Source organism: Felis catus, chromosome E1 (assembly GCF_018350175.1).
Source record: "Felis catus isolate Fca126 chromosome E1, F.catus_Fca126_mat1.0, whole genome shotgun sequence".
Classification (NCBI taxonomy): Eukaryota; Metazoa; Chordata; class Mammalia; order Carnivora; family Felidae; genus Felis; species Felis catus.
In genome coordinates this window covers 40,366,610-40,389,156 of record NC_058381.1, presented here as the reverse complement: position 1 = coordinate 40,389,156, position 22,547 = coordinate 40,366,610, and the positions used below count along the sequence as shown (strand labels likewise).

The following is a 22,547-nucleotide window of genomic DNA, read 5'->3' as shown; positions in this document are numbered from 1 at the left end:
TCTGGGGCAGACGTCCTGCTCCCCGCCGCCTGGCCGAGCCCAACACGCGGGCTCCTGAGGGCCGCGGCTCCCAGGGCCAGATGGGAAAGTATAGCCTGCAGGCCCACACCTCCTTATGTGAATCACACCTGGCGGGACAAGAAACCAAAAACACCCTAAACAATGAGTTTCCAGTAAAATATGACAGACGTGATGAGGCGGGGGAGAGGAGGGATCTGACTGGGAGTTGGCACTGGCCTGTGGGTGGTGAAAGCCAAGGGGAATGGAAAATGCCAGGCCCGCCCCCTACTCAGGAGTATAAAGCACCCACCTCCTATTCCAACTTACCTGAGCACCTCTCTCTCCTCTCTGCCGCCTCGCTCGCTCGCTCGCTCGCTCACTCACCTCCCTCCTGGCATCATGACCACCTGCAGCCGCCAGTTCACCTCCTCCAGCTCCATGAAGGGCTCCTGCGGCATCGGGGGCGGCTCCAGCCGCATGTCCTCCGTGCTGGCCGGAGGGTCCTGCCGGGCCCCCAGTGCCTACGGGGGTCTGTCGGTCTCCTCCTCCCGCTACTCCTCCGGGGGGGCCTACGGCCTGGGGGGCGGTTACGGAGGCGGCTTCAGCAGCAGCAGCAGCTTTGGTGGGGCCCTGGGTAGCGGCTTCGGTGGAGGATATGGTGGTGGCCTTGGTGCTGGCTTTGGAGGTGGCCTTGGTGCTGGCTTCGGTGGTGGCTTCGGTGGTGGTGATGGGCTCCTGGTGGGCAGCGAGAAGGTGACCATGCAGAACCTCAACGACCGGCTGGCCTCCTACCTGGACAAGGTGCGTGCCCTGGAGGAGGCCAACGCCGACCTGGAGGTGAAGATCCGCGACTGGTACCAGAGGCAGCGGCCCGCTGAGACCAAGGACTACAGCCCCTACTTCAAGACCATCGAGGACCTGAGGAACAAGGTGTGTGGACCGGGCGGCAGGACTTGCCATTCTAGCTCCCTCGCTCTGGAGTGATAGATGTCTCAGGCCACTGGCATCTTTAGATTACTAGACCGGGCAGACGCCAACCCCACATCCCTTCTTCTGGCTCTGGACGCCCCCCGCGGAGCCGGTCAGTGTCTCCCCGCTTTGCTCATGCCCTTCGGGGCTCCAGACCGCAGACCGCGACAGCCTGGGGATTCCTACCCTTACATTTTACAGGGGAAGGAGTCAGAGCTTTGAGAGGTGCTGTGGCCTGCGAATCAATGGCAGAGCTGAGGCCAGAACCCGTGTGCCCACTTGCTAATACACGAGGCAGCTACCTGTTCCCCAGCACAGGGGAGGAGCGAGGCTGTAACGGGACCAGGCTAGACACCCAAACCACTCATTAGCTCATTAGTCTGGGCTGTGGCGGCTGCCGCCCGTGAGCCCTGGCACCGGCGCCCCTCCCCACCGGCAGGCGGGCACAAAAACCCCACAGAGGCAATCAGTGGAGCCCCGCCTTACGTGTCCTGCACAGGAGGGAGCCTGGGGGACTTGTATCACCTGACTCCAGCCCCAACCCCCTGCTCCAACCTCACCCTGGGAGCCCTCCCCGCTGATCCTGCTTCCTTTCGTGGCTGGCTCTGATGCTCACGTGGAATTGGTAAATTAGATGGTGAGGGAGAGGACTGCAGCCAGTCCGGGGTTCAGTATTTCTTCGGCTTCTTCTTTTCTCATCCCTTGTGCTAGTGGGGTCTCCTCTTTTGGGAAAGCCACACCTGAGGACCCATGTTCTGCGGGCTTAAAAGGAAGGTGTGAAGATGGGCAGATTGGCCTGTACAGAAAGAGGAGATTTCAGACCAGGAAGGGAGACTTGGGGCCCTTAGGTCACTCCTCCACTCTGTGGGTAGGGGAACTGAGACCCTGAGACTCATCAGTGGTAGAACCAGGACTATAACTCAAGGGCTTTTGGTTCCAAGGCCAGGGCTCTTTCTATCCATTTTTTTCTGACCCGGAGTCAGCAAAGTCGTGGGTCGAAGCTGGGCCATCAGGGGTTACCCTTTAGGTTGCTGTGGCAAAGGTTTTTGGGAGGAGGGGAGACTCAGGTGAGAGCAGGAAAGCAAAGGCCTGATGTATGCAGGCTGCAGTGAGGTCTGGCTAGTGACGTCCATTTGGCTGACGACCTGTGCCCTCTCTCCCTGCAGATCCTCACGGCCACCGTGGACAATGCCAATGTCGTCCTGCAGATTGACAATGCCCGCCTTGCTGCTGATGACTTCCGCACCAAGTGAGTTCGCAGCAGTGACTCAGGATGTCCAATCTCCCCAGGGTGGGGTATTTTTGGGGCAGCGTCCCCTAAACAGGGCTGACCGGTTGCCAGGGTGGCCACATGAAAACCCCTTGGGGTGCTTGTAAAAATACAAAACTCCTGGGCCCCAACCTGGAGTTCTGATTAGGTTATTCTTTTTTTTTTTTTTTAACATTTATTTACTTTTGAGACAGAGAGAGACAGAGCATGAACGGGGGAGGGCCAGAGAGAGGGAGACACAGAATCCGAAACAGGCTCCAGGCTCCGAGCTGTCAGCCCAGAGCCCGACATGGGGCTCGAACTCACGGACCGCGAGATCATGACCTGAGCCGAAGTCGGCCGCTTAACCGACTGAGCCACCCAGGCGCCCCTGATTCAGTTATTCTTAACAGGCTACCTGAGTGATTCTGATTCATGGCCAGGTTTGGGTGCCATTGCTTTAAGGGAGAGGGGTTCCCCACTCCTCCACCTGCCCCTGAAGTGTAGGAGGCAGTCACATTTGGAGGCCCGTGTGCTATTGGTTGTGAGGCCGGAAGCGTCTCCCCTCCCTGAATTCTGTAGCCTAATGAACTGCCTTATTTCCTGCCCCCAGGAGTGTTCAGATCTGAGTCCTCAATGGGGGCTGTGTCCAACCACGCCATTTTCAAAACTGACTCCCTAAACCACCCACAGGGTGCCAGCTATGGGAAGAAGCTACAGGGGGCGGAGAACAAAGCCTTCAGTGTGGCCAGGATGGATGTCCCATTCTTCTTGTCTTGGATCATTCCAGGTACGAGACTGAGCTGAACCTGAGGATGACCGTGGAGGCCGACACCAACGGCCTGCGCAGGGTGCTGGACGAGTTGACCCTGGCCAGGGCCGACCTGGAGATGCAGATCGAGAGCCTGAAGGAGGAGCTGGCCTACCTGAAGAAGAACCACGAGGAGGTGAGAACCAGCTTAGAAGATGAAGCTGGGAGGGAAAGGATGGGATTGAGATGGGGTGGCGGTGGTGTGGGCAATGCTCAGGCCAGGATCACCGGAGAGGAGGGAACCCCAACTGGTTGCCATGTCGCCATGGCTCCCGACTGTGGACCGTTCTTTGGTTGTGCAGGAAATGAACGCCCTGAGAGGCCAGGTGGGCGGAGACGTCAACGTGGAGATGGACGCCGCCCCCGGCGTGGACCTGAGCCGCATCCTGAACGAGATGCGCGACCAGTACGAGAAGATGGCGGAGAAGAACCGCAAGGACGCCGAGGACTGGTTCTTCAGCAAGGTGGGTGTCATCCCGGGGGCGGGGGGAGGGGTGGGGAAGGAACTTCTAGTGTGAATGACTTTTTTTTCTTTCCTGCAGACCGAGGAGCTGAACCGCGAGGTGGCCACCAACAGCGAGCTGGTGCAGAGCGGCAAGAGCGAGATCTCCGAGCTCCGGCGCACCGTGCAGAACCTGGAGATCGAGCTGCAGTCCCAGCTCAGCATGGTAGGGGAGCTGGCAGGCTTGGATCTGATCCAGGACTGGGAGGGAGGGAGTGACTACCCTCACTGATCCTTGATCTTTCCCTCCATCACAGAAAGCATCCCTGGAGAACAGCCTGGAGGAGACCAAAGGCCGCTACTGCATGCAGCTGGCCCAGATCCAGGACCTGATCGGCAACGTGGAGGAGCAGCTGGCCCAGCTGCGCTGCGAGATGGAGCAGCAGAACCAGGAGTACAAGATCCTGCTGGACGTGAAGACGCGGCTGGAGCAGGAGATCGCCACCTACCGCCGCCTGCTGGAGGGCGAGGATGCCCAGTGAGTGCACTGCCCTCCTTCCCGGTCCTGCCCCCACTGTTCACCTGCTGTATCCCATGTGTCTAATGATCTTGCCCTTTTCTGTCTTCATAGCCTCTCTTCTTCCCAGTTCTCCTCTGGCTCTCAGTCGTCCAGAGACGGTAAGACTTTCCTTCTCATCAAGACTGGACTCGTGACCACTTCCTGTCTCCCAGCAGGTCCAGAGAATTGGCTTTTTGAGGGGTTGAGTTAGAGTTTTCTCACCCAAGATCCCTTATAAACCTACTTGGGTAGAAGAAGCCATTTTATAAACCTTCCTTAGGGCTAGGAGTTAGTGGCCTCCACTTTTTACTTCTGTCACCTGGTGTCTATGGCAGACTCCAATGTTCTGATGGTCAGCACCACGGACAGGACACCACATGGGTCTTCCCTTCAAGACCAGTCCACTTGGGTTGATCTGGACTGAACCAAGCTGATCTGAGTTCTTAGGAGCCTCCAGTTTGAGGACACAGACTCTGTCCTACCTTCGGGAGCTCTAGGCTGAAAAAACTGTGCAGATGGGATCAGTGCTGGGATAAGAGCAGTGAGTGAAGAGATAATCAGGGGAGAGGGCAACAGGGAGATAGTCTGCTTAAGTCTTCCCAACTCCCTGGTCTCCCCACCCCTGATTTCTCCATTGCCTGTCCTCTGCTGGTAACACCTTCTCTCCCCTCTTCCCCAGTGACCTCCTCCAGTCGCCAGATCCGCACCAAGGTCATGGATGTGCACGATGGCAAGGTGGTGTCCACCCACGAGCAGGTTCTTCGCACCAAGAACTAAGGCTGCTCAGCATTGCTCAGGCCTAGGAGCAACCCCCCCCCCCCCCGCTGCTCCCCCGCCGTGTGGATACAGACCACACTAGGGAATCCCCTTTCTTGCCCCCCAAGAACTTCACACTTGAATCCTGCCTCACCCTTGCCCTCTCCTGGCATTCAATAAAGCTTCATTATCTGAGTTGCACAGCTCCCGCCTCTACCTGGTCATTGTCAGGAGTGGAGGTGGGGAGAAAGCGGGGGAAGCCTCTCTTTGAAGCCTGTCATTAACACCTGGCTGTGGCCTCTGGGACTGGGAAAAAGGGCTTGGGGGCGGACTGGGCTCAGGTCCTGGAATGGCTTTCACCATCTCAAAAGATAGAGATGGATGTGTGTACTAGGTCGTTTGTGGTGTCTCCAAGGTCATGGAGGCACATTCATTCATTCACTCACTCACTTATTTGCTTACTCATTTATTTATTAGTTTGTTTATTCACCAATATCATTGAGTGCCTTTTGTGTGCCAGGCACTGCAGCAGGTTAAAGATTTTTTTTAACAGTTTTGTCATCAGGGATTTCTTTGAGAATATACTGAAAGCTATAGATATTCTTTCCTCCCCCAGCCCGATAAGCACACACACACACTTGCACATAATTCATGAGGTTCCTGGGTCCCCTAAGGCTCATCAGTGGAGGTCCACAAACCCAGTAAGAACTCACGCTTTACTGAGCCGTTGTCACCTTCCATCCCACCTGCTCTTGTCTCTAGAGCTGGGATAGAAACTGCCTGCTTTCAGTTGACGTAGGGCAGGTTGGTTACCATCTCCATGCCTCAGTTTTCACATCCATAAAGTGGGCACAATGACGGTACCTACCTCATGGGCTTTTTGTGAGGATTTTCTGGAAGAATGCACGTAAGGCCACCAGCACAGAACCTGGCACAGTGCAGGCTCAGGCACAGCTGTGAGTAATACTGGGGGAGCTCCCTCTCGTGTGTGGTGATTTGCCATCCCTGATGAGGGCATTTTTAGAGGCTTTGGGAACAGACAGACTGGATTCTAACCCTGACTCTGTTCTGTATTATCTCTGTGATCTCGGAGAGTCTGTTTCCCCACTTATATAGTAAGCGTGGGGAACTTTGTTTCTTGCAGTTAATATGAGAATCCAGCAAGTAAATGCACAGTAAGAACCTGGGTCGTAGGTTGCAGGAGACTTCTCTGGTGGAAGTGTCTTTTTTTTTCTTTTCTGTAGGGATCTGGAAAAGGAGGAGGAAGGGGAAGATCATCTGAGTGCTAGTGAAAATTCCAGAGGTGGGTAGGGCTCATTGCCCGGAGCTAGGAAAGAGTTGACTAGTCACTGTATCAGTTTCAAGAGCTCATTCATTTGGCTCATTCATTTGTGTGAATGAAACTTCTCGGGGGAGCCAAGGATGGGGCATGGGTTAAAGAAAGACTTAGTCCTTGAGAGCAAGGGACCTAAAAGCCTAGGTTTTGGAATCAGACACCCTGAGTTGGAGTCCCAGCTCCCACACTGACCAGCATGGAAGAGTTTGGACAAGATCCTCTTTTACAAAATGAGGAATGAAAACGCTTACCACATAAGGCCAATGGTAGATAGAATGATCTCATGCAGGCAATGAGTTTAGCTTTGTGGTTGGCACATAGTCAGTGCTCTATAAATGGTACAGTAAAAGGGTGAGTTGTTAGGAATTGGAATGAAGTGATGTTGATTTCTCCTCACCTCATCTTCACCCCAGGGAAGAGACGTCTGCTTTGTGTTCCTGAAACTCTGGAATGTCTTTTTACCTGAGTTTTGTCATTAGGAAGAGTTTATCTGGGGTGATCTCTGGGGGAGGGTGTGTCATTTTGGGGACGGATGCTTAGTTTTGGAGGTATGTGAGGATAGGCCACTCAGGGAGGAGGGTGTTTGGAAAAGCTTCCTTGGATCCTGGGAAGGAGTAGTTTGGTGGCCCTAAGAATGATAGTGCCCTGGTGCAGAGGGCCACACGTTACCCCCGAGGATGGTGGACTCTAGGGTCTAGTGTTCCCAGCTGGGCGATGAGCTCACATGTGGCAGAAACCTGGAGAAAAGTTCACATTTGGGAGGCCACACGGACCTGGACGAAGAGCAAAACCTTTCAGCGGTTGCCAACGAAGACTGAAGCCTAGAATGTTCCAGATTGCGTAAGAATCCCCAGACATCACTCTGTCTTGGAGGTGGTGGCAGATTAAAGCTTCTCCCCCCCCGAAAGAGATTTGCCTTAGAGGAATATAGAATGTGAGATTTCTTAGACTTGAAGGTGGTGGGGTGAGCTTCCTCCTCTCTTGACTGGTTGCCACTGACGTTTGGAGGGAATATAGGGGGTGTGGGCTTGCTTGACAGTAAAGATGGCGGCTGGAGGCCACCTGGCTGACAGCAGGGTCAGAAGTGGGAAGCGAGGAGCTCAAACATGGGCCTCGAGGGACTTCCACCCTATCTGGGCCCCAGAGAAAAAGAGCAGGTGGAGCTGCCTACCAGAGTCCCTCATGGAGGCCACCCCTCCTTGGGGTCCCCTGCCATCATACCCCACTGGGAAGAGCAGAGTCAACACTTTGGGCCCCGCTGCTGACCAGTGCTCTTGCCCACAAGGCCTGACACCGCAAGAACACACCCGAAGACCTGGGTCAGCCACTCTGACAATGGCGAGACTGCCTCCCCTCCCACCACCCCAGATCGGAATGACAGGAAACCGAGAAAGTGACTCCACAGCACAGTCTAGTGGAGGTAGGAGGAATGGCCTCTTAGAGGCCCGGGGCAGGTCACGTGACCCTCTGGCTCCACATCCGCGATTTGGGAAGAGCGATCCTCTCTCTCCCCCCGCCCTCGCACGGCGCACAGCGCAGAAGGGCAGTGCTGGGAGAGTCAGGGAGACGGCTCTTCCAACCTCCTCAACTTAGGGCCACAGCGGCCTGCTCTAGGTCATACAGACTGAAAGTGGACCGGGTGCTCAGGCCTCTGGTCCCTGACCAGGTTTGCGTTCCATTCCTGTGTGTTCTCTCTCAGGGAGGGGATGGAGCTGAGAGCCCCAGGGGACGAGCATGAATTTTTTTCCCAACTCACTCCGAGGTTTCCGTCTTATGGGATAGGCCCACCTTGAAACTCTGGGTCCTCGTTAGTTTGTGGGAGAAACTTGACTTTTTATTGTGAGAGGAACTTAACTGTGCCCTGGGAACTCTACAGGCCCAAGTGGCACATCTCCTTATGGTTATCGGATCTGGTGAAAGGCCCCTCCTGGAGGCCACAGATGACCTGGTTTGGGCAACGTAGCCAACTAGTCCTATAGGCTAGCGTCAGAGGGGGCAGCCCCAAGGAAGCCTGAGGCCCCGGAGGCTGGATGTCCTGATGTCCCGGCCTGGCCCACCTCACTGAGCTTAGATGTTGCCACAGAGGGGACAAGAGGACGCTAGGGACTCCAGGGCAATGGCCTGGCTTCAGGCAGATAGGACAAACACGAGCAGCTCCTCCTTTGTCCTTTGCTGGGCCGGCACTTTCCTGCTGGGCCTTCTTGTGAGGCACTATTAGTTGTAGGGCCAGACCGGGGAAAGGAAGCCTTTTCCTTTGAGGTATTCTGACGAACTTTGGGGGCATTTTGGCATGGGAGAAAGGGGCAAAAGACACAGAGAGATAGAAACAAATGCATACAGACAGAGTCAGAGAGAGAGAGAGACAAGATAATGAAGGCCTTGGGCTGGGATTAAGCAGTGAGGATCCTCCCTCCCCCCCTCCCTCCCCCCTTCCTTCCCTCCTTCCTTCCCTCCCTCCTACATAGTTGTTGAAATTTACATGTGGAGGAACTTGGGGGTGAATTGAGACAGACGGAAACAAGGAGAGAGACAAAGTGGGGGAAAGCAGAGAGAGACCCAGAAGGCGTGTGAGGCTGGGAGAGGGAGCCCTGAGCCCGTGCCCATCTTAGCTCCCACTCACGGCAGGACAAACCGTGTTCTGCCTTCTGTTTGTTTAGCTCTGTGACTGTGGCCAAGACACTCAGCCTCTCTGAGCCTCAATTTAGACACCTGTAAAATGATTTAAAAGTTAGTATCTACCTCATTCAACCATTGTGAGGATTAATTGTGAAGATTACCATAGGGCAGGCAAAGCAATGGGGGTCTTGCCTGGAGCCGTGGAAGTTCCTGATGGAAGAAATCATGATCCTCCAACCTTTGTGTCTTCTCCTTCCCGGTCCCACTGAGCATAGGTCCTCGGTCTTACTAGGGGCTCAGCAGACCAGAGGGGTAGACTGATAATAAGAGAGAGGACTGAGAACCCAAGGTGTCCACCAGGTTCCGGGGGAAGGTAGGGGGCAGGCACAATGCCACTGTCAGGAAAATGTCCCGTTAGGTGCTGGTCCTACACCAGCAGCTTTACATTAGCTCTTTTAAATCTTGCACTTTGGCCGCACTGGCCTTCTGCCTTTGCAGTCACGTTGCTTCTTCCCACCTCAGGACATTTGCACATGCTATCTATATCTTCCCGAGGACACTTCTACTCACCTTCACTGAAGTGTCTTTTTCTCAGAGAGACCCTCCCCGATCTCCCAGATGGGGTCACACCTTTGTCATGTGCTCCCCATTTTCCTACCAATAGTACTCACCCCAGTTTTGAATTATATACCTTTATTCTTTTTTAAAAATTTTTCTTTGAATATTTATTTTTGAGAGAGAGAGAGACAGACAGACAGACAGAGTGAGAGCAAGGGAGGGGCAAAGAAAGAGGGAGACACAGAATCCGAAGCAGGCTCCAGGCTCTGAGCTGTCAGCACAGAGCCCAACACGGGGCTCGAATCCACGAACCATGAGATCATGACCTGAACCAAAGTCAGGTACTTAACCAACTGAGCCACCAGGTGCCCCTATATACCTTTATTCTTGAGGGTCTGTTTTATCCCATAACTGTCCAAGAAGGTAGGTAGGGCTTATGTCTGGCTTGCTCACCACTTTATCCCCAGCACTCAAGACAATGCCTGGAACACAGTAAATATTCAAGAAACGACGAATCCAAACTTACAGTGAGGAAGTTGAGATTCAGCGAGGGGAAGCGACTCTTCCCAAATTGAGTGGGAGAACTTGGCTTCAGACTCAGACCTGTCCGGCTCCAAAAGCTAGTGCCCTGAACCTCTTTGCCAGGTATGCCCTCGCACCCTTGCCCATGACCCCTGGTGTCATGGGGTCTGGTTAAGTGGGGGTGATGAAAGGCACTTAACGTGCGAGGAAAGAATTAGAACAGGTGCAGGCGCCTGGCGCTGAGCCAGTGGGCAGTCCCTGCCTAGATAGGTAATGGAGGGGCGGGCCCGTGCGCCACGCCCAAGCAGCCACGCAGGATGACTAAGGGCCTTCCCTGGGCCCCACCTGGGGCTCAATGACACAGCAAGTCTGGGGTGTGAGCGGCTGGTGGCAGGCAAGCAGCAGGGCTCTTGTGGCCAGTGGAAGCCTGTCCTTGTCCCCTCATCCCCCCAGTCCCCTTAACACCTGCCCTATGGGGACACCTCGCAGGTGGGATCTGGTTCCCTGTCTGTCCCTCTGCCTGCCTGAGTCCCAGCAGCCCCTTCCCTCCCACTCCCCCTCTGCAGGCAGGGCTTGCCCCGCGCGGGCTGGAACCGTGGGTGCAGGTGGCAGTCTTGCGTGTGGGGCGGCAGAGGCAGGGCCGCTCCTCCTCGGGTCCCTGGGCTGTGTGTGCACCATTTCTCACTCACCTTCTGGAGGTTTCCTGCAGGAGGTGGTCGAGGTGGGACTCCGAGGGCAGCCCCTGGGCCCTGAGAGGGTGGGAGAGTGAGCCATGTCACATGGCCCAGAAGAAATCGCTCACTAAGGCCAGGGATCTGTCAGCCTCCCCCGTCCCTGAACCGATCTCGCGCAGCCTGGGTCCTTGTGCCAGACAGAGAACTTGGGGGAGGGAAGGGACGGCACCCAGGGGCTTCTGGAGGAGGGCCTCATTTCCGGGCCGTAGGGTGGTCCAGTACAGCAAGCTGCTCTTGGCATTGGAAGTAGAGCCGGATGCGGAGAGGACAGGTAGGGGTGGGGGGGCAGGGCCGCACACGGGGAGTAGCTGGACATTCATCCAGGGACCCCTCCAGACGGGCCTGACGCATGCACTGTCTTTATGGCCCCGACAACTGTGTATGGAAGGGCTTCTCATGAAGAAACAGGCCAAGGCCCCAGAGTAGAGAGAGTGCGGCCGGGAGGCAGCCCCTTCTCTCTCCACACCCCTGCTTCCCTGAGCCCCGATGAGGAGTGCCAGATGGAGAGAGCAGAGAGAGAGCAAGGGCTCAGGAGAGGGTGGCAGGCGCTGGAGATGTGCAGGGGCTGCTCAGATGTGGGAGAAAGGCCTGGACCTCTCAGCACCCAGGGAAGGGAGGGGAGCTGGCAGTGACCAGGGTTCCTTCAGTGCAGGCAGAAAATTGGCCAGATAAGTCCAAAATTCAGGGGGCAGCCAGAGGTGACAGTCAACCTGGAGCCCATGGCCTGTTAAGTCCTTGCCTTGCTGGTCCCCTGGGAGTTGGGTGTCCCCACGGGCGACCCGGCCTTCCTGTGTAGCCACAATGGAAGTCTGAGGATTACAGCCTGCAGCTCTGAGCTGAGGGAGGGTTAGGGCCAGCCCGGAGCTGGGGGAGCTGAGGAGGTGGCTGGGGGCAGGGTTTGGAGGGCTCGGGAACAGGGCTGGGTAAGGGTCGTCTGTCACGAGAGCCATCTGGGCAGAGGTGCCCCCGCTGGGACCTTCTGGCCAGGCAGGCAGGTCTCAACTGCCTCGACACAGTCAGGCATGGACGTTCAGGAGCCCCCAGCACGAATGCATTTGCAGAGGACGCACGCGCAGGGCCCCAGAGGTGCTGCTCAGCTAGCTCTTGCCTCCCCTGTTCACCCCGGCTGCCCCGACCCCTCCTCCATCCCGCTCGGGCACCGAGACCTGGGCTTTGCATCCCAGAGTGGCAGCAGCTCATGGGGATCAGGGGAGGAGGTAAAAAGGAAGGGGCCTTCCCAGGGCTCCAATCACATGGCAGGTGCTGGGGTCACCAGCAGAGCTTGGCGGGAACCTGGGAAAGGTTTACAAAGAACACACTTGCCACTGACTTCAGTCTAAGAGTTTCCTGTGTGTTAGGCATTCACGAAATGCCTTCAATATTTTATGTATCACCTGTTTAATGTTTTATTTAATATTTAATATTGATATTTCGTACTGCCCATTTAAATAGTTAATGCATTTTGGTACATCTGTTCACCTGTCATGTTTTTTTAAAAAAATTTATTTATTAAAAAAATTTTTTTAATGTTTATTTATTTTTGATGGGGAGAGAGAGACAGACAGACAGAGCACGAGTGGGGGAGGGGCAGAGAGAGAGGGAGACGCAGAATCTGAAGCAGGCTCCAGGCTCTGAGATGTCAGCACAGAGCCCGACGGCGGGGCTCGAACCCACGAACCGTGAGGTCATGACCTGAGCCGAAGTCGGACGTTTAACTGACTAAGCCACCTAGGCACCCCTAAATTTTATTTATTTAATTTTTTTTAACATTTATTTATTTTTGAAAGAGAGAGAGAGACAGAGCTCTAGCGGGGGAGAGGCAGAGAGAGAGGGAGACACAGAATCTGAAGCAGGCTCCAGGTTGCGAGCTGTCAGCACACAGGGCTCGAACCTATGAACTGTGAAATCATGACCTGAGCCAAAGTTGGAGGCTGAAGCGACTGAGTCACCCAGGCGTCCCTTATTTTTTAATTTTAGAGAGAGAAAGAGAGAGCGAGCAAGGGAGAGAGGCAGAGGGAGAGAGAGAGAGAGAGAGAGAGAGAGAGAGAATCCCAAGCAGCTCCATGCTCAGTGTGGAGCCTGACTTGGGGCTCGAACCCACAACCCTGGGATCATGACCTGAGCTGAAATCAAGAGTTGGGCACTCAACCGACCCATTTCAACAAATGGATGTTTATGAAGGAAATCCTTTATTACTCTATTACTAGCAAAAAATGAAAACCAGAATCGCTTGCCAGAAATGGAAGGAAATAAAGACTTAACTAGACACTGTTGCTTCCTGAAGGTTCTGAGCCCAAGGCCAGCTTTGGTCTGTGAGACAACGATTGGCAGTTACAGACGGGTGTTGAAGGGGCTGTAGAGTCCAGTTGAGATTTTCTCCTTGACTGATCAGAAGATTGAAAAATGGAAAAAGGGAATGTTTTCTTACCATGTGACTCTATTATTTAGCAGAGTCTCTGTGCATTGCCTAAAAGCATCTCAAGAAACACTGGTCCTTTGTGAAGCCTAAGCATCCTTTAGCTACAGCACAGAGGTCATTGCCTTTTCCAGAAGCTGTTGCTGACCACCCCGGCCTCTCTCTTTTCACCTTTATTTCTCTTTCAGCTCTTAGCACCTCCTAACTGGAATGACCGGTCGTCGTTCCTTTATTCCATGTGTGTTGGGATCCTACTTGGACGAGACACGGTGCTGGGCACCAGGACAAGTACAAGATGCATAAGCACGGGAAACTGCAATGGAGCGAAGGGCAAAGCCAGAGGGAGAGAATGCAGGAGGGCTTCCCGGAGGAGGGGGCACACAGATGGTTCGCTAGAGATGAGTAGGAGTCTCTGGGTAGAAAAGACGGAGGGATATTTGGACTGGAGCAAACTGGAGCAAACTGGAGCATCATCTGAGGTTTGAAGGGTGTTTGGGAGCGTTGCGTGATTTGGTTAAGGGGTCTGGGGGACGGCAGCAGGTCAGGCTGGAATGGAAAGATTGGCCTGGGCCTTGAGTGTCAAGAGTGTGGACCTTCTCTTGGGGGTGAAAGGAAGTCAGTGGAGAACTGTGGTCACACCCAGGTCGGGAAAGACCACTTTCCCCAGGGGAGGAGTCCAGACTGAGCGAGGCAGGGAGAGCCGCTGCGAGCTGATGGTAAAGATCCAGGAGGGGGCAGAGTCCAGAGGGCCTCTGGGGCTGAAGGATCAGAGGTGGTGAAACCGTTTCTGGAGCCCTTCTCATGCGTCTCTTCCTAGGAGATGGGCACACCATTAACATCATCCTTTCACAGAGGAGAGAACGGAGGCACCGAGTAATTACATAACGTGGCAGAGTCACATGTCACACAGCTCGTGAGCGGGCAGCGGGGGTTGCCTCGGGTAGTCTGGCACCAGAGTCCCCTGCCTCTCTTACCGCTGTCTCCTGGCCCTGCTCACCAGAACACGCTTCGGACCTTCTGCCAGGAGCTGGGGGCTTGCGCATTCCAGGAGGGCTGGGAAATCGCACATCTCTGTATCCCTCAGGGCTCAGTACGGACTAGGCAGTCAACCAAGGTCAATTCCATACCCGCTGCTGGGCCCTGCTGAAGGATCAGGACAGTGGAGCCCCTTGCCTTCCTGCTCCAAGGTCAGCCAGCCTCAGTACCACTGTCTTTATTCAGTCTTTCTCCCCGCGTCCTTTGTGTGAACACCACTTGCTGTTTCCGAGCGCTGGTGGGCATGTGGCTGTGTTGCGGTCTTTCTGCCATGTCATTTGCTTCCTTCGTCACACTGGGGTTTCTGAGAGCAAGGACCGGGTTCCCCATCAGTCTGGGGCTCCGTGAGGGCAGGGGCTGGGCTTCCCACCATCACTGGCAGCTCTCTGTGGGCTGGGACTGTGCCTCCTCCATCCTCGGGGATGACCCCGTGGTCCCCCAGTCCTAGCCCACCCACAGTGGGCACAAGGTGGGAGCAGGGAGGGGTGCACACAGTGATAACCATCAGTGGGGGAGAAGACTCTACTCCTAGGAGTTCCTATCCCAGAGGGGCTAAGTCTCAGACCTGCAGCTGGGCTGGCTGGAGACCAAACTCCAGGATCTAGGTCACCCCCTTGGCGGCAGAGCTGATTTATGGTCCCCCTGACAGCCTAATATCACCAAATTACCCCACACAATGGAGAGAGGCTGGGCTGCCTCCGGGGAGTCAGAGAAGGACGCTGAGCCTGGGCGGCACTGCCGCCTCCCGATCGCAGACCTCCTTCAGGTCTGTGGGGGGAGGCTGGTGCCGACAGAGGGCACACCCAGGCATGCCACCTTCAGCTGGGGGTATAAGTAAGAAGCCTTGGGGACAGCCCTGTACCCTGCACTCGGGAACTAGCAGCGCTCTGACGACTGCCTCCTATCCCACGAGCTGCAGCAGGGCCAGCCATGAGTTGCAGACAATTCTCCTCCTCTTACCGGAGCCAAGGCAGCTCCAGGGGCGGCGGGGGCAGCATGATGTCCTCGTTCGGTCGCGTCAGCTCCTCAGGGGCCGCTGGAGGAGGGGGCCGATTCAGCTCTTCCAGTAGCTACGGAGGGGGGCGCTCCGGGGCCTGTGGGAGGGGAGGTGGTGGCAGTTTTGGCTCCAGCTACGGTGGAGGATCTGGGGGTGGTTTTAGTGCTGGTAGCTTCGGTGGAGGTTCCAGGCGCTTCGGTGGTGTGTCTGGAGGGGGCTTTGGGGGTGGATCTGGAGGAGGCTTTGGAGGCTCTGGGGGCTTTGGGGGTGGATCTGGAGGAGGCTTTGGTTTTGGTGGCGGTTCTGCAGGAGGCTTTGGGGGATCTGGGGGCTTTGGCGGTGACTTTGATGGTGGTGCTGGTGGTATTCTGGGCGCTGATGAGAAGACCACCATGCAGAACCTCAATTTCCGGCTGGCCTCCTACTTGGATAAGGTGCAGGCACTAGAGGAAGACAACAATAAACTGGAGGGTAAGATCCGGGAGTGGTATAACAAGCAGGGACCCATGACCTTCCAAAAGGATTACTCCCCCTACTATGACACCATCGAAGACCTCAAGAACCAGGTAGGTGGGGAAACTCTGATCTTTCTCTCCTGGTGTCTCTGTCTCTGTCTCTCTCTCTTTCTCTCTCATACACACACACACACACACACACACACACACACACACACTCACATGCTTCATCAACTTTCAGCGTCTGGGAAGAAGAGAGGACAGGCTTAGGTTAGCATGGGGGAGCCTGGGACTGGTTGTGGGGGGTCTCCTCTTGGCCTGACCCTAAGTTGGGAATGGAGAGGCAGTGTGGAGGGAGCACAGTGATGGAGGCACTGCCCTGGGAGCCAGTGATGCAGTCCTGGGTCTGCCATCAATTCACTATGCCCTCTCTGGGAAACCTGATGCCCTCTCTGGATCTGTTTTCCTACACATTTAATGCATGGGATGGGCAGACCAGCTCTTGTCCCTGTTGGTTGGAAACTTCTGTAATGATATGAAAAAAAAATCCTGTTTGGAGCAGATCGTGTGGCTCAAGAGAGGAGGTAATCTGTGCGTGTCTCTCCTCTCATTCTTTAAGAATTTCGAACTTTCTAGTTTGGGAAACTTAGAAGTTGTATCTCTTCCTTCCTACTTCCTTGGGCTCCTAGAAGGGCCTGTCTTGGTCTTTCCATTTGGATGCAGACACACATGCTGGTTGTCAAGGGGATGAAGAGGATCTAGAACTCCGGGGATGGAAATAATCTACTTTTCCATACCCCCTACCTGCCCTTATCTACTCATCCTCCTACCACCCCTTCATCTATATACCCACTCATCCATCCAGCCATGTTTCTATCTATCCACTTATTCATCCACTCAATCTAGTGAATGACCACCCTCAGTGTTGCCTCCGGCAGACAAAGTGATGTACCAGACTTGGTCTCTGTCCTTGAGGAGCTCTCAGTTTAGCTAATTTGCTGAATGAATGAATGAATGAATGTCACACTGAACATCCTTGCTGAAGTCTGTGAGGGGTATGTGCCAGGTACCAGCTGTTGGAAGCTTCTCCTACGTTTTAAGCATCTTCCCGGATGGAGCCATCATCTCTTATGGCTTTGCCTGGCCTCTTGCCTTCCCAGCAGTGGGTCATAGCAGAGGAGCATGGGCTCCATGCCGTCTCCTCTGTTTTTAGATTCTGGACACCACAGTGGGCAACCATAAGACTCTCCTGGATCTTGACAACGTTCACATGACATTGGATGACTTCAGGATGAAGTGAGTCCGGCTGCCACTCCCTCTGCTGTCAACAATCTTTCTCCACCCCCTAGTGCTCTAAATGTCCCAGTAGGGACTTGTGCCCTCTTGCTCATTCCTACCCATGGCTGGTCTGCAGGTATGAGATGGAAAACACCCTGCGACAAGCAGTGGAGGCTGACATCAATGGCTTGCGGAAGGTGCTGGATGATCTGACCATGCAAAAGTCTGTCCTGGAAATGCAGTATGAGTCTCAGCAGGAGGAACTGATTTTCCTCAAGAAGAATCATGAGGATGTATGATACTGGCTACTTATGGCTTATTGAGGAGTGGGAGGAATGGAAGTGCAGAGACAATGGGGGGACAGCTATGGGGCATTGCCTGGGAGACACCCTCTCCGTGACTTTTGAGGACACTCTCCCAGTGCCTCCTTAGCAGTGCCTATGGTGGTGGTTGGGCTTTGCCTTCCCAACTGTGCCCCTTTTTTGTACCTCTGGGAAAGCAGGGAGGGCTAAAATGTGGTGGAGAGGATCCTACCCCTTGACCTCATAGACCCATCATCCCTGGCAGGAGATGAATCAGCTGACTGGGCAGAACTCTGGGGATGTCAATGTGGAGATGAATGCTGCTCCTGGCAAAGATCTCACCAAGATCCTCAATGACATGCGCGAGCAGTATGAGAGGATCAGTGCTAAGAACCGTAGGGACATTGAAGAGCAATATGAGACTCAGGTGAGCAGAGCGGGCTGCCCATTCAACCTTCTCTCCTTCTTCCATGCATCCCTCCATTTCTCCACCCCATCCCTCTCTCCTCCCACCCCTCCATCTCTCGGTTCAGCTGTCCTCCATCCAGCTTCAGTCATTGCCCACAAACATGATTACTGATTGGCTTGTCAGTGACAGCTTTATGTGAAGTCCTAATGTCTCAGACATGAGCCAATAAGATTGCCGCTCTCAAGAAGCTCACAATTTATTACATGTGTGAACAAAGGCAGAGCATGAACAACTCATGTAAGTCTACGTGCTATCAGACCCCCCAGTAGAGGTGCGTGGTGTGCCTCTTATACCACACTGACCTCTCTGATGTCTTCCTTTCTCCTTGAGCCTCCAGAGCCTACCACATGACCCTGGCACATGAGGGCATGGTCTCTAGTGTGTGTGTGTGTGCTTGTGTGTGTGTGTTTGGGGGTCGGTTTGAAATGAGGTTAGAAAGGTGGTTTGGGGACAAGTGTGAAGAATCTTAGAGCCTTGCTGAGAGGGAATGTTAAGTAGAGAGAATTGGATTACTCTGGCTGGCTAGCAGACCCAGGACTCAGGATAACTTGTCTTTGGTTTTGGCTCACTCTTGGTCCTGGAGGCAAAGGTCTGGGTGAGTGGGGCAGAACCTTCTCCATTGCAGCTTCTGGTCCAGCCTGGTTCTCACTGAGTTCTTGGGTTTTCAGATGAGCCAGATGGAGCAGGAAGTGACGAATAGTGGCCGGGAGATGGAGTCCAGCAACAAGGAGGTGACCCAGCTCCGGCACAGCGTCCAGGAGATGGAGATTGAGCTGCAGTCTCAGCTCAGCAAGGTTGGCCGTTCTGCTCTAGATCCTCTGCCAACGTGAGGCACAGGAGGCTTGACATAATCCCCAGGAGTGGGAAGGGGAGGAGCTATGATGTAGCATCCCTCTTATAGCCTCCTCATGCCCCCTAGAAATTGGCCCTGGAGAAGTCCTTGGAAGACACCAAGAACCGCTACTGTGGCCAGCTGCAGCAGTTGCAGGAGCAGATCAGTAACCTGGAGGCTCAGCTCACTGAGATCCGGGGAGAGATTGAGTGCCAGAATCAGGAATACAGCGTTCTGCTCAACATCAAGACACGGCTGGAGCAGGAAATTGCGACTTACCGCAGCCTCCTTGAGGGTGGCCAGGAGGACTTGTAGGTATCCCAGGATTCTGTGGAATCCCTACGAATTTATAAGTCCCTGACATTGCATCTGTCTTTCTGGACACAGGCAGTTGGGAAAGTTCCTGTACACAGGGTCTTATGGGTTGAGGACTTCTTCATTCGGTGGGGGAGCCTCAGGGCATCTGGGCTTTGGGAAAGAAGGTTGGTAACAATGAGAAAAGGGACTACTCCTTGTTCCAGGGAGAGGGAGGCTCTCCTTTCCAGCTGTGGTGCCAGCCTAGTCTGTCCTCTAGCTCGCAGAAGGAAAACTCAGGAAGATTCACATTTGGGTCTTGACTCTGTCCAGGTCCATCCTTGTATATGTAGTAGGGTCTCTCATTTTCTCTCTGTGTTATCTTTCATTCTCAGTGAATCTCATGAATCTGGACAAAGGCACTCTGGAGGTGGCAGAGGAAGTGGATATCATGGTGGAAGTGGAGGCAGTCATGGAAGAGGATCCTGGGGAGGAAGTGGAGGTAGCCATGGAAGAGGAAGTGGAGGCAGCTATGGAGGAAGAGGTAGTTCTGGAGGAGGAAGTGGAGGTAGCCACGGAGGAGGAAGTGGTGGCAGCTATGGTGGAGGAAGTAGCTCTGGAGGAGGAAGTGGAGGCAGGGGAGGAAGTGGTGGCAGCTGTGAAGAAGGAAGTGGATCTGGAGGAGGAAGTGGTGGCAGCTACGGAGGAGGAAGTGGATCTGGAGGAGGAAGTGGCGGCAGCTACGGAGGAGGAAGTGGATCTGGAGGAGGAAGTGGTGGCAGCTACGGAGGGGGAAGTGGATCTGGAGGAGGAAGTGGCGGCAGCTACGGAGGAGGAAGTGGATCTGGAGGAGGAAGTGGCGGCAGCTACGGAGGAGGAAGTGGATCTGGAGGAGGAAGTGGTGGCAGCTATGGAGGAGGAAGTGGATCCAAAGGCGGAAGTGGTGGCAGCTATGGAGGAGGAAGTGGAAGATCATCTCAGTCCCAGTCCTCTTCCTCAAAATCTGGTGAATGTGATGATACACAAGGTAAGGGACAACTCTAGCTCATAGGGTCAGGGAGGCACGGGTGTTAAGCTGTCATGGTACCACCCCTTTTTGAGTATCTTTGAGCTTCTCTAGGGGATACATACTCTGAACAGAGCTAGATTTTAGGGAGGTCTCTAGTAAGGTGTTATAGACTTGCCCTTATTTATTAATTATCATTAATTTTGACAAACCTTTGGGTGAGGCTAGGACCAAATCTACATGGCCTGAGTCTCCATAGCTTAGGAGTTTGGTTGGAAATTGTGCATTATCTTATATATTTCCCATCACACCCTATGAAGTGGTATTATTATTCCCATTTTAGAGATAAGGGAAATGAGGTTCAGAGAAGAGAAGTAGCTTATTCAAGGTCATACAATCAATAAATGAGGAACTCAGCTCTGTGGGTCTCCACAGCCAATACTTTCCATCATCATGAGGATGGGAAGACCTGGATTGGCAACATTTCAGGTAGAAAAGAGGTTCAGGTATTGTAGTCAGTGGTTGGCTCATACAAGTCAGTTATATGGTGCAACTATCTAAAGGGGCATACGCTGAACAGAAAAGTCTAATGTAAGAGTCACACCGTGAAGTGGTCTCTAGGTCAGAGAAAGTTTCCCCTTGTGCATGTTGAATTTTATGAATTATATGAAATTGTAGTAAAAAGTCTGGGTAACATGACCGGGGATGTTTAGCTCAGAGAAACCTTGAGGTGCATGGAAGCTGTCCTTGTCTAGGGTGTCTGGTGTGGTTTTGTGCAACAAGAGGAACCACAGGGCCACGGATGTGCATGTATGGGCAGAGGCTGGGCCATCCTTACCTCAATGTCCAAGAAATGTACTAATAAGGCTATTGAATGGAAGAGGGACCAGGCTCACGAAACTTCATCTTCAGAAATGGGAGAGTATCAGTCAGGGCTGCTGCAGGAGAGCTTTAGGAATTGGATGGGGGCCACTAGGATCCCAAGGTCCTTCCAGCTCTTTGAGCTCCAGTCTCCTCGCTCTCAGTTTGCCTATCTTTCTCTAAGTCTTGGTTTCTCTGTCTCGTGTTCTAAGTCCTCCCTTCTCACCCTTACCTCTCTTCCATCTCTCTACAGGCTATCAGATTCGATACTAGAGCTCCTGTAAATGTTTTTGGCTCTGCCTCAGCTGAGTGTCCCCCAGACGGGCAGCCCCCTGACAAAGCCTGCTTATTGCCTTCTGACATCAAGGATGGCTGGCAAGTCCCAGGGCTCATTTGGGACTGGGCTGAATGGGCATGTGTGCCTCTGGCTGCTCACTGGCTCCCTCCCCTAGGAGGGTTGGGGAGACCTCTCTTCCAACTGTCTGGTCTGGGGGTGATCCCACTTCCTGCCTGATCCCAATTTCCCAATAAAGCTTTCCTACTGCAAATCAAACTTGGACTTTGACCCATTTGTTCTTTGGGATTAAGAAGGAACAGAAAGGAGGTGAAGGGAGAATCAACTGAATCCACTTTGCAAAGTGTTGATCAAGTTTTCTATCAGTTGACTTTTGCTTGTGACAAAGCAACCCACGATTTAGTGCTTAAAATAATAATCATTTATTTAGCTCATGATTTTGCAGTTGGTAGTTTAGACTGGGCAGTTCTATTTTCCTTCAAGCATCTGTGGCCAACTGCAATTTGGCTACCTGCTCTGCCTCTGGGGCTTGGATACATGCTGCCTGGGGGTGCTGGGGGTGAACGACACACATACTTCTCATCCTCCAGTTGGCTAGCTCAAGCAAGTGTCTCAGGAGAGTGAGTGGTAGTGTGCAAGGCCTCTTGGGGCTTGGGCTCAGAGTAGTCACTTTGGCTCTATCTTACTGCCCAAAACAACTCCCAGCCTTGGCCAGATTCAAAAGCCGGGGAAATAGACTCTTCTCGATGGGAGGAGCTACAAAGTCACAGGGCAAGGACATGGATATAGGGAGGGCAATGACTGAGGCCAGTTTTTGCAAACAATCTGCCATAGCCTATTAGCAGGTCCTATGTCTGGTACAGAGAGAAAGAAGGCAAACACCATGTGGTTTTTGCTTTGGAAGATTTCACAGATGGCAAAAAATATAGCCCAAATAAAAGAGCTCCAAGGCAAAGTAAGGGATATTGTATATCCCTTGACATATATCCCTGTCAACAATGTTGACAGCAGCCAACAATGTTCTCCAAAGATTCTGATGGGCCTGATATAAAATTACTTTTCCTGACAAGGGATGGACAGCCCCTCAGCCTGTGTTCCGGATATTATCACAGCTGATGTTAAACCCCCCAAAGCTTGGAAGCTTAAAACAATAACATTGATTTGGGGGCTTGGTGGGGACAGCTCACCTCTGTTCCACTTGGTGTCATTGTGCCTCACAGGCTGGAGTCATTTGAAGTCTTACTCACCTGTCTGGCACCTGGACTGGAAAGACTCAAGTGTGGGAGCTGGCCCTGCAGGGGCTCCTCAGTAGCTTTGTATGGAGATTCTCAGTGTGACCCTTCCAGCAGGGTAGCTTCAGGGTAGCCAGAATTCTGACATGCTGGAAGAAGTTGTTTTGCTTTATTATCTAGACTTGGAAGTCATGCAGGGTTCCCCTCTGTTGTAGTGCTCAGGCCTGCTTAGATCCAAGGGAGGAAGCATAGACCTTGCAGGGGGCAGGATTCTAAGATGACCCCAGTTATTCAATCAAACATGAACCTAGGTATTGCTGCGAAGGGATTTTGGAGAAATAATTAAAGTCTCTACTGTGTTGACCTTAAGATAGGGAGATTATCCGGTGGGCCTGACATAATCATATAAGCTCTTTAAAAGGAGAGAGTTTTCTCTGGATGATCATAGAAGAGGAAGTCAGAGATGCGAAGCGCAAGATTTTGATTTGCCATCTCTGGCTTGAAGATGAAAAGGGGCATATGG

At 53.5% G+C, this 22,547-nt stretch overlaps 2 protein-coding genes across 2 annotated transcripts; both read left to right on the top strand.

The window, feature by feature from the left end:
• The first annotated feature begins 313 nt into the window (after positions 1–313).
• LOC101090912 (keratin, type I cytoskeletal 14) lies at positions 314–4,989 on the top strand. The gene is made up of 8 exons (XM_003996860.6): positions 314–930; positions 2,136–2,218; positions 3,009–3,165; positions 3,332–3,493; positions 3,572–3,697; positions 3,789–4,009; positions 4,103–4,149; positions 4,710–4,989. The coding sequence occupies exons 1-8, from the start codon at positions 400–402 to the stop codon at positions 4,805–4,807; spliced, it is 1,425 nt and encodes a 474-aa protein (XP_003996909.3). The 5' UTR covers positions 314–399; the 3' UTR covers positions 4,808–4,989.
• Positions 4,990–7,629: 2,640 nt separating this feature from the next.
• Positions 7,630–20,906, top strand: KRT9 (keratin 9). The gene is made up of 10 exons (XM_003996937.6): positions 7,630–7,788; positions 9,764–9,941; positions 13,157–15,566; positions 16,669–16,751; positions 16,870–17,026; positions 17,301–17,462; positions 18,173–18,298; positions 18,424–18,647; positions 19,026–19,657; positions 20,751–20,906. Exons 3-10 carry the CDS (start codon positions 14,934–14,936, stop codon positions 20,768–20,770), a joined length of 2,037 nt encoding a protein of 678 aa, XP_003996986.4. The 5' UTR covers positions 7,630–7,788; positions 9,764–9,941; positions 13,157–14,933; the 3' UTR covers positions 20,771–20,906.
• The last annotated feature ends 1,641 nt before the right edge of the window (positions 20,907–22,547 follow it).

Excerpts from the sequence above, each read along its gene's own strand:
- KRT9 (XM_003996937.6), top strand. The coding sequence starts at position 14,934 with ATGAGTTGCAGACAATTCTCCTCCTCTTACCGGAGCCAAGGCAGCTCC. Across the intron at positions 16,752-16,869 it reads TTGGATGACTTCAGGATGAA|GTATGAGATGGAAAACACCC; the intron begins GTGAGTCCGGCT and ends GCTGGTCTGCAG. Across the intron at positions 17,463-18,172 it reads AAGAGCAATATGAGACTCAG|ATGAGCCAGATGGAGCAGGA; the intron begins GTGAGCAGAGCG and ends TTGGGTTTTCAG.
- LOC101090912 (XM_003996860.6), top strand. The coding sequence starts at position 400 with ATGACCACCTGCAGCCGCCAGTTCACCTCCTCCAGCTCCATGAAGGGC. Across the intron at positions 931-2,135 it reads TCGAGGACCTGAGGAACAAG|ATCCTCACGGCCACCGTGGA; the intron begins GTGTGTGGACCG and ends CTCTCCCTGCAG. Across the intron at positions 3,698-3,788 it reads TGCAGTCCCAGCTCAGCATG|AAAGCATCCCTGGAGAACAG; the intron begins GTAGGGGAGCTG and ends CCTCCATCACAG.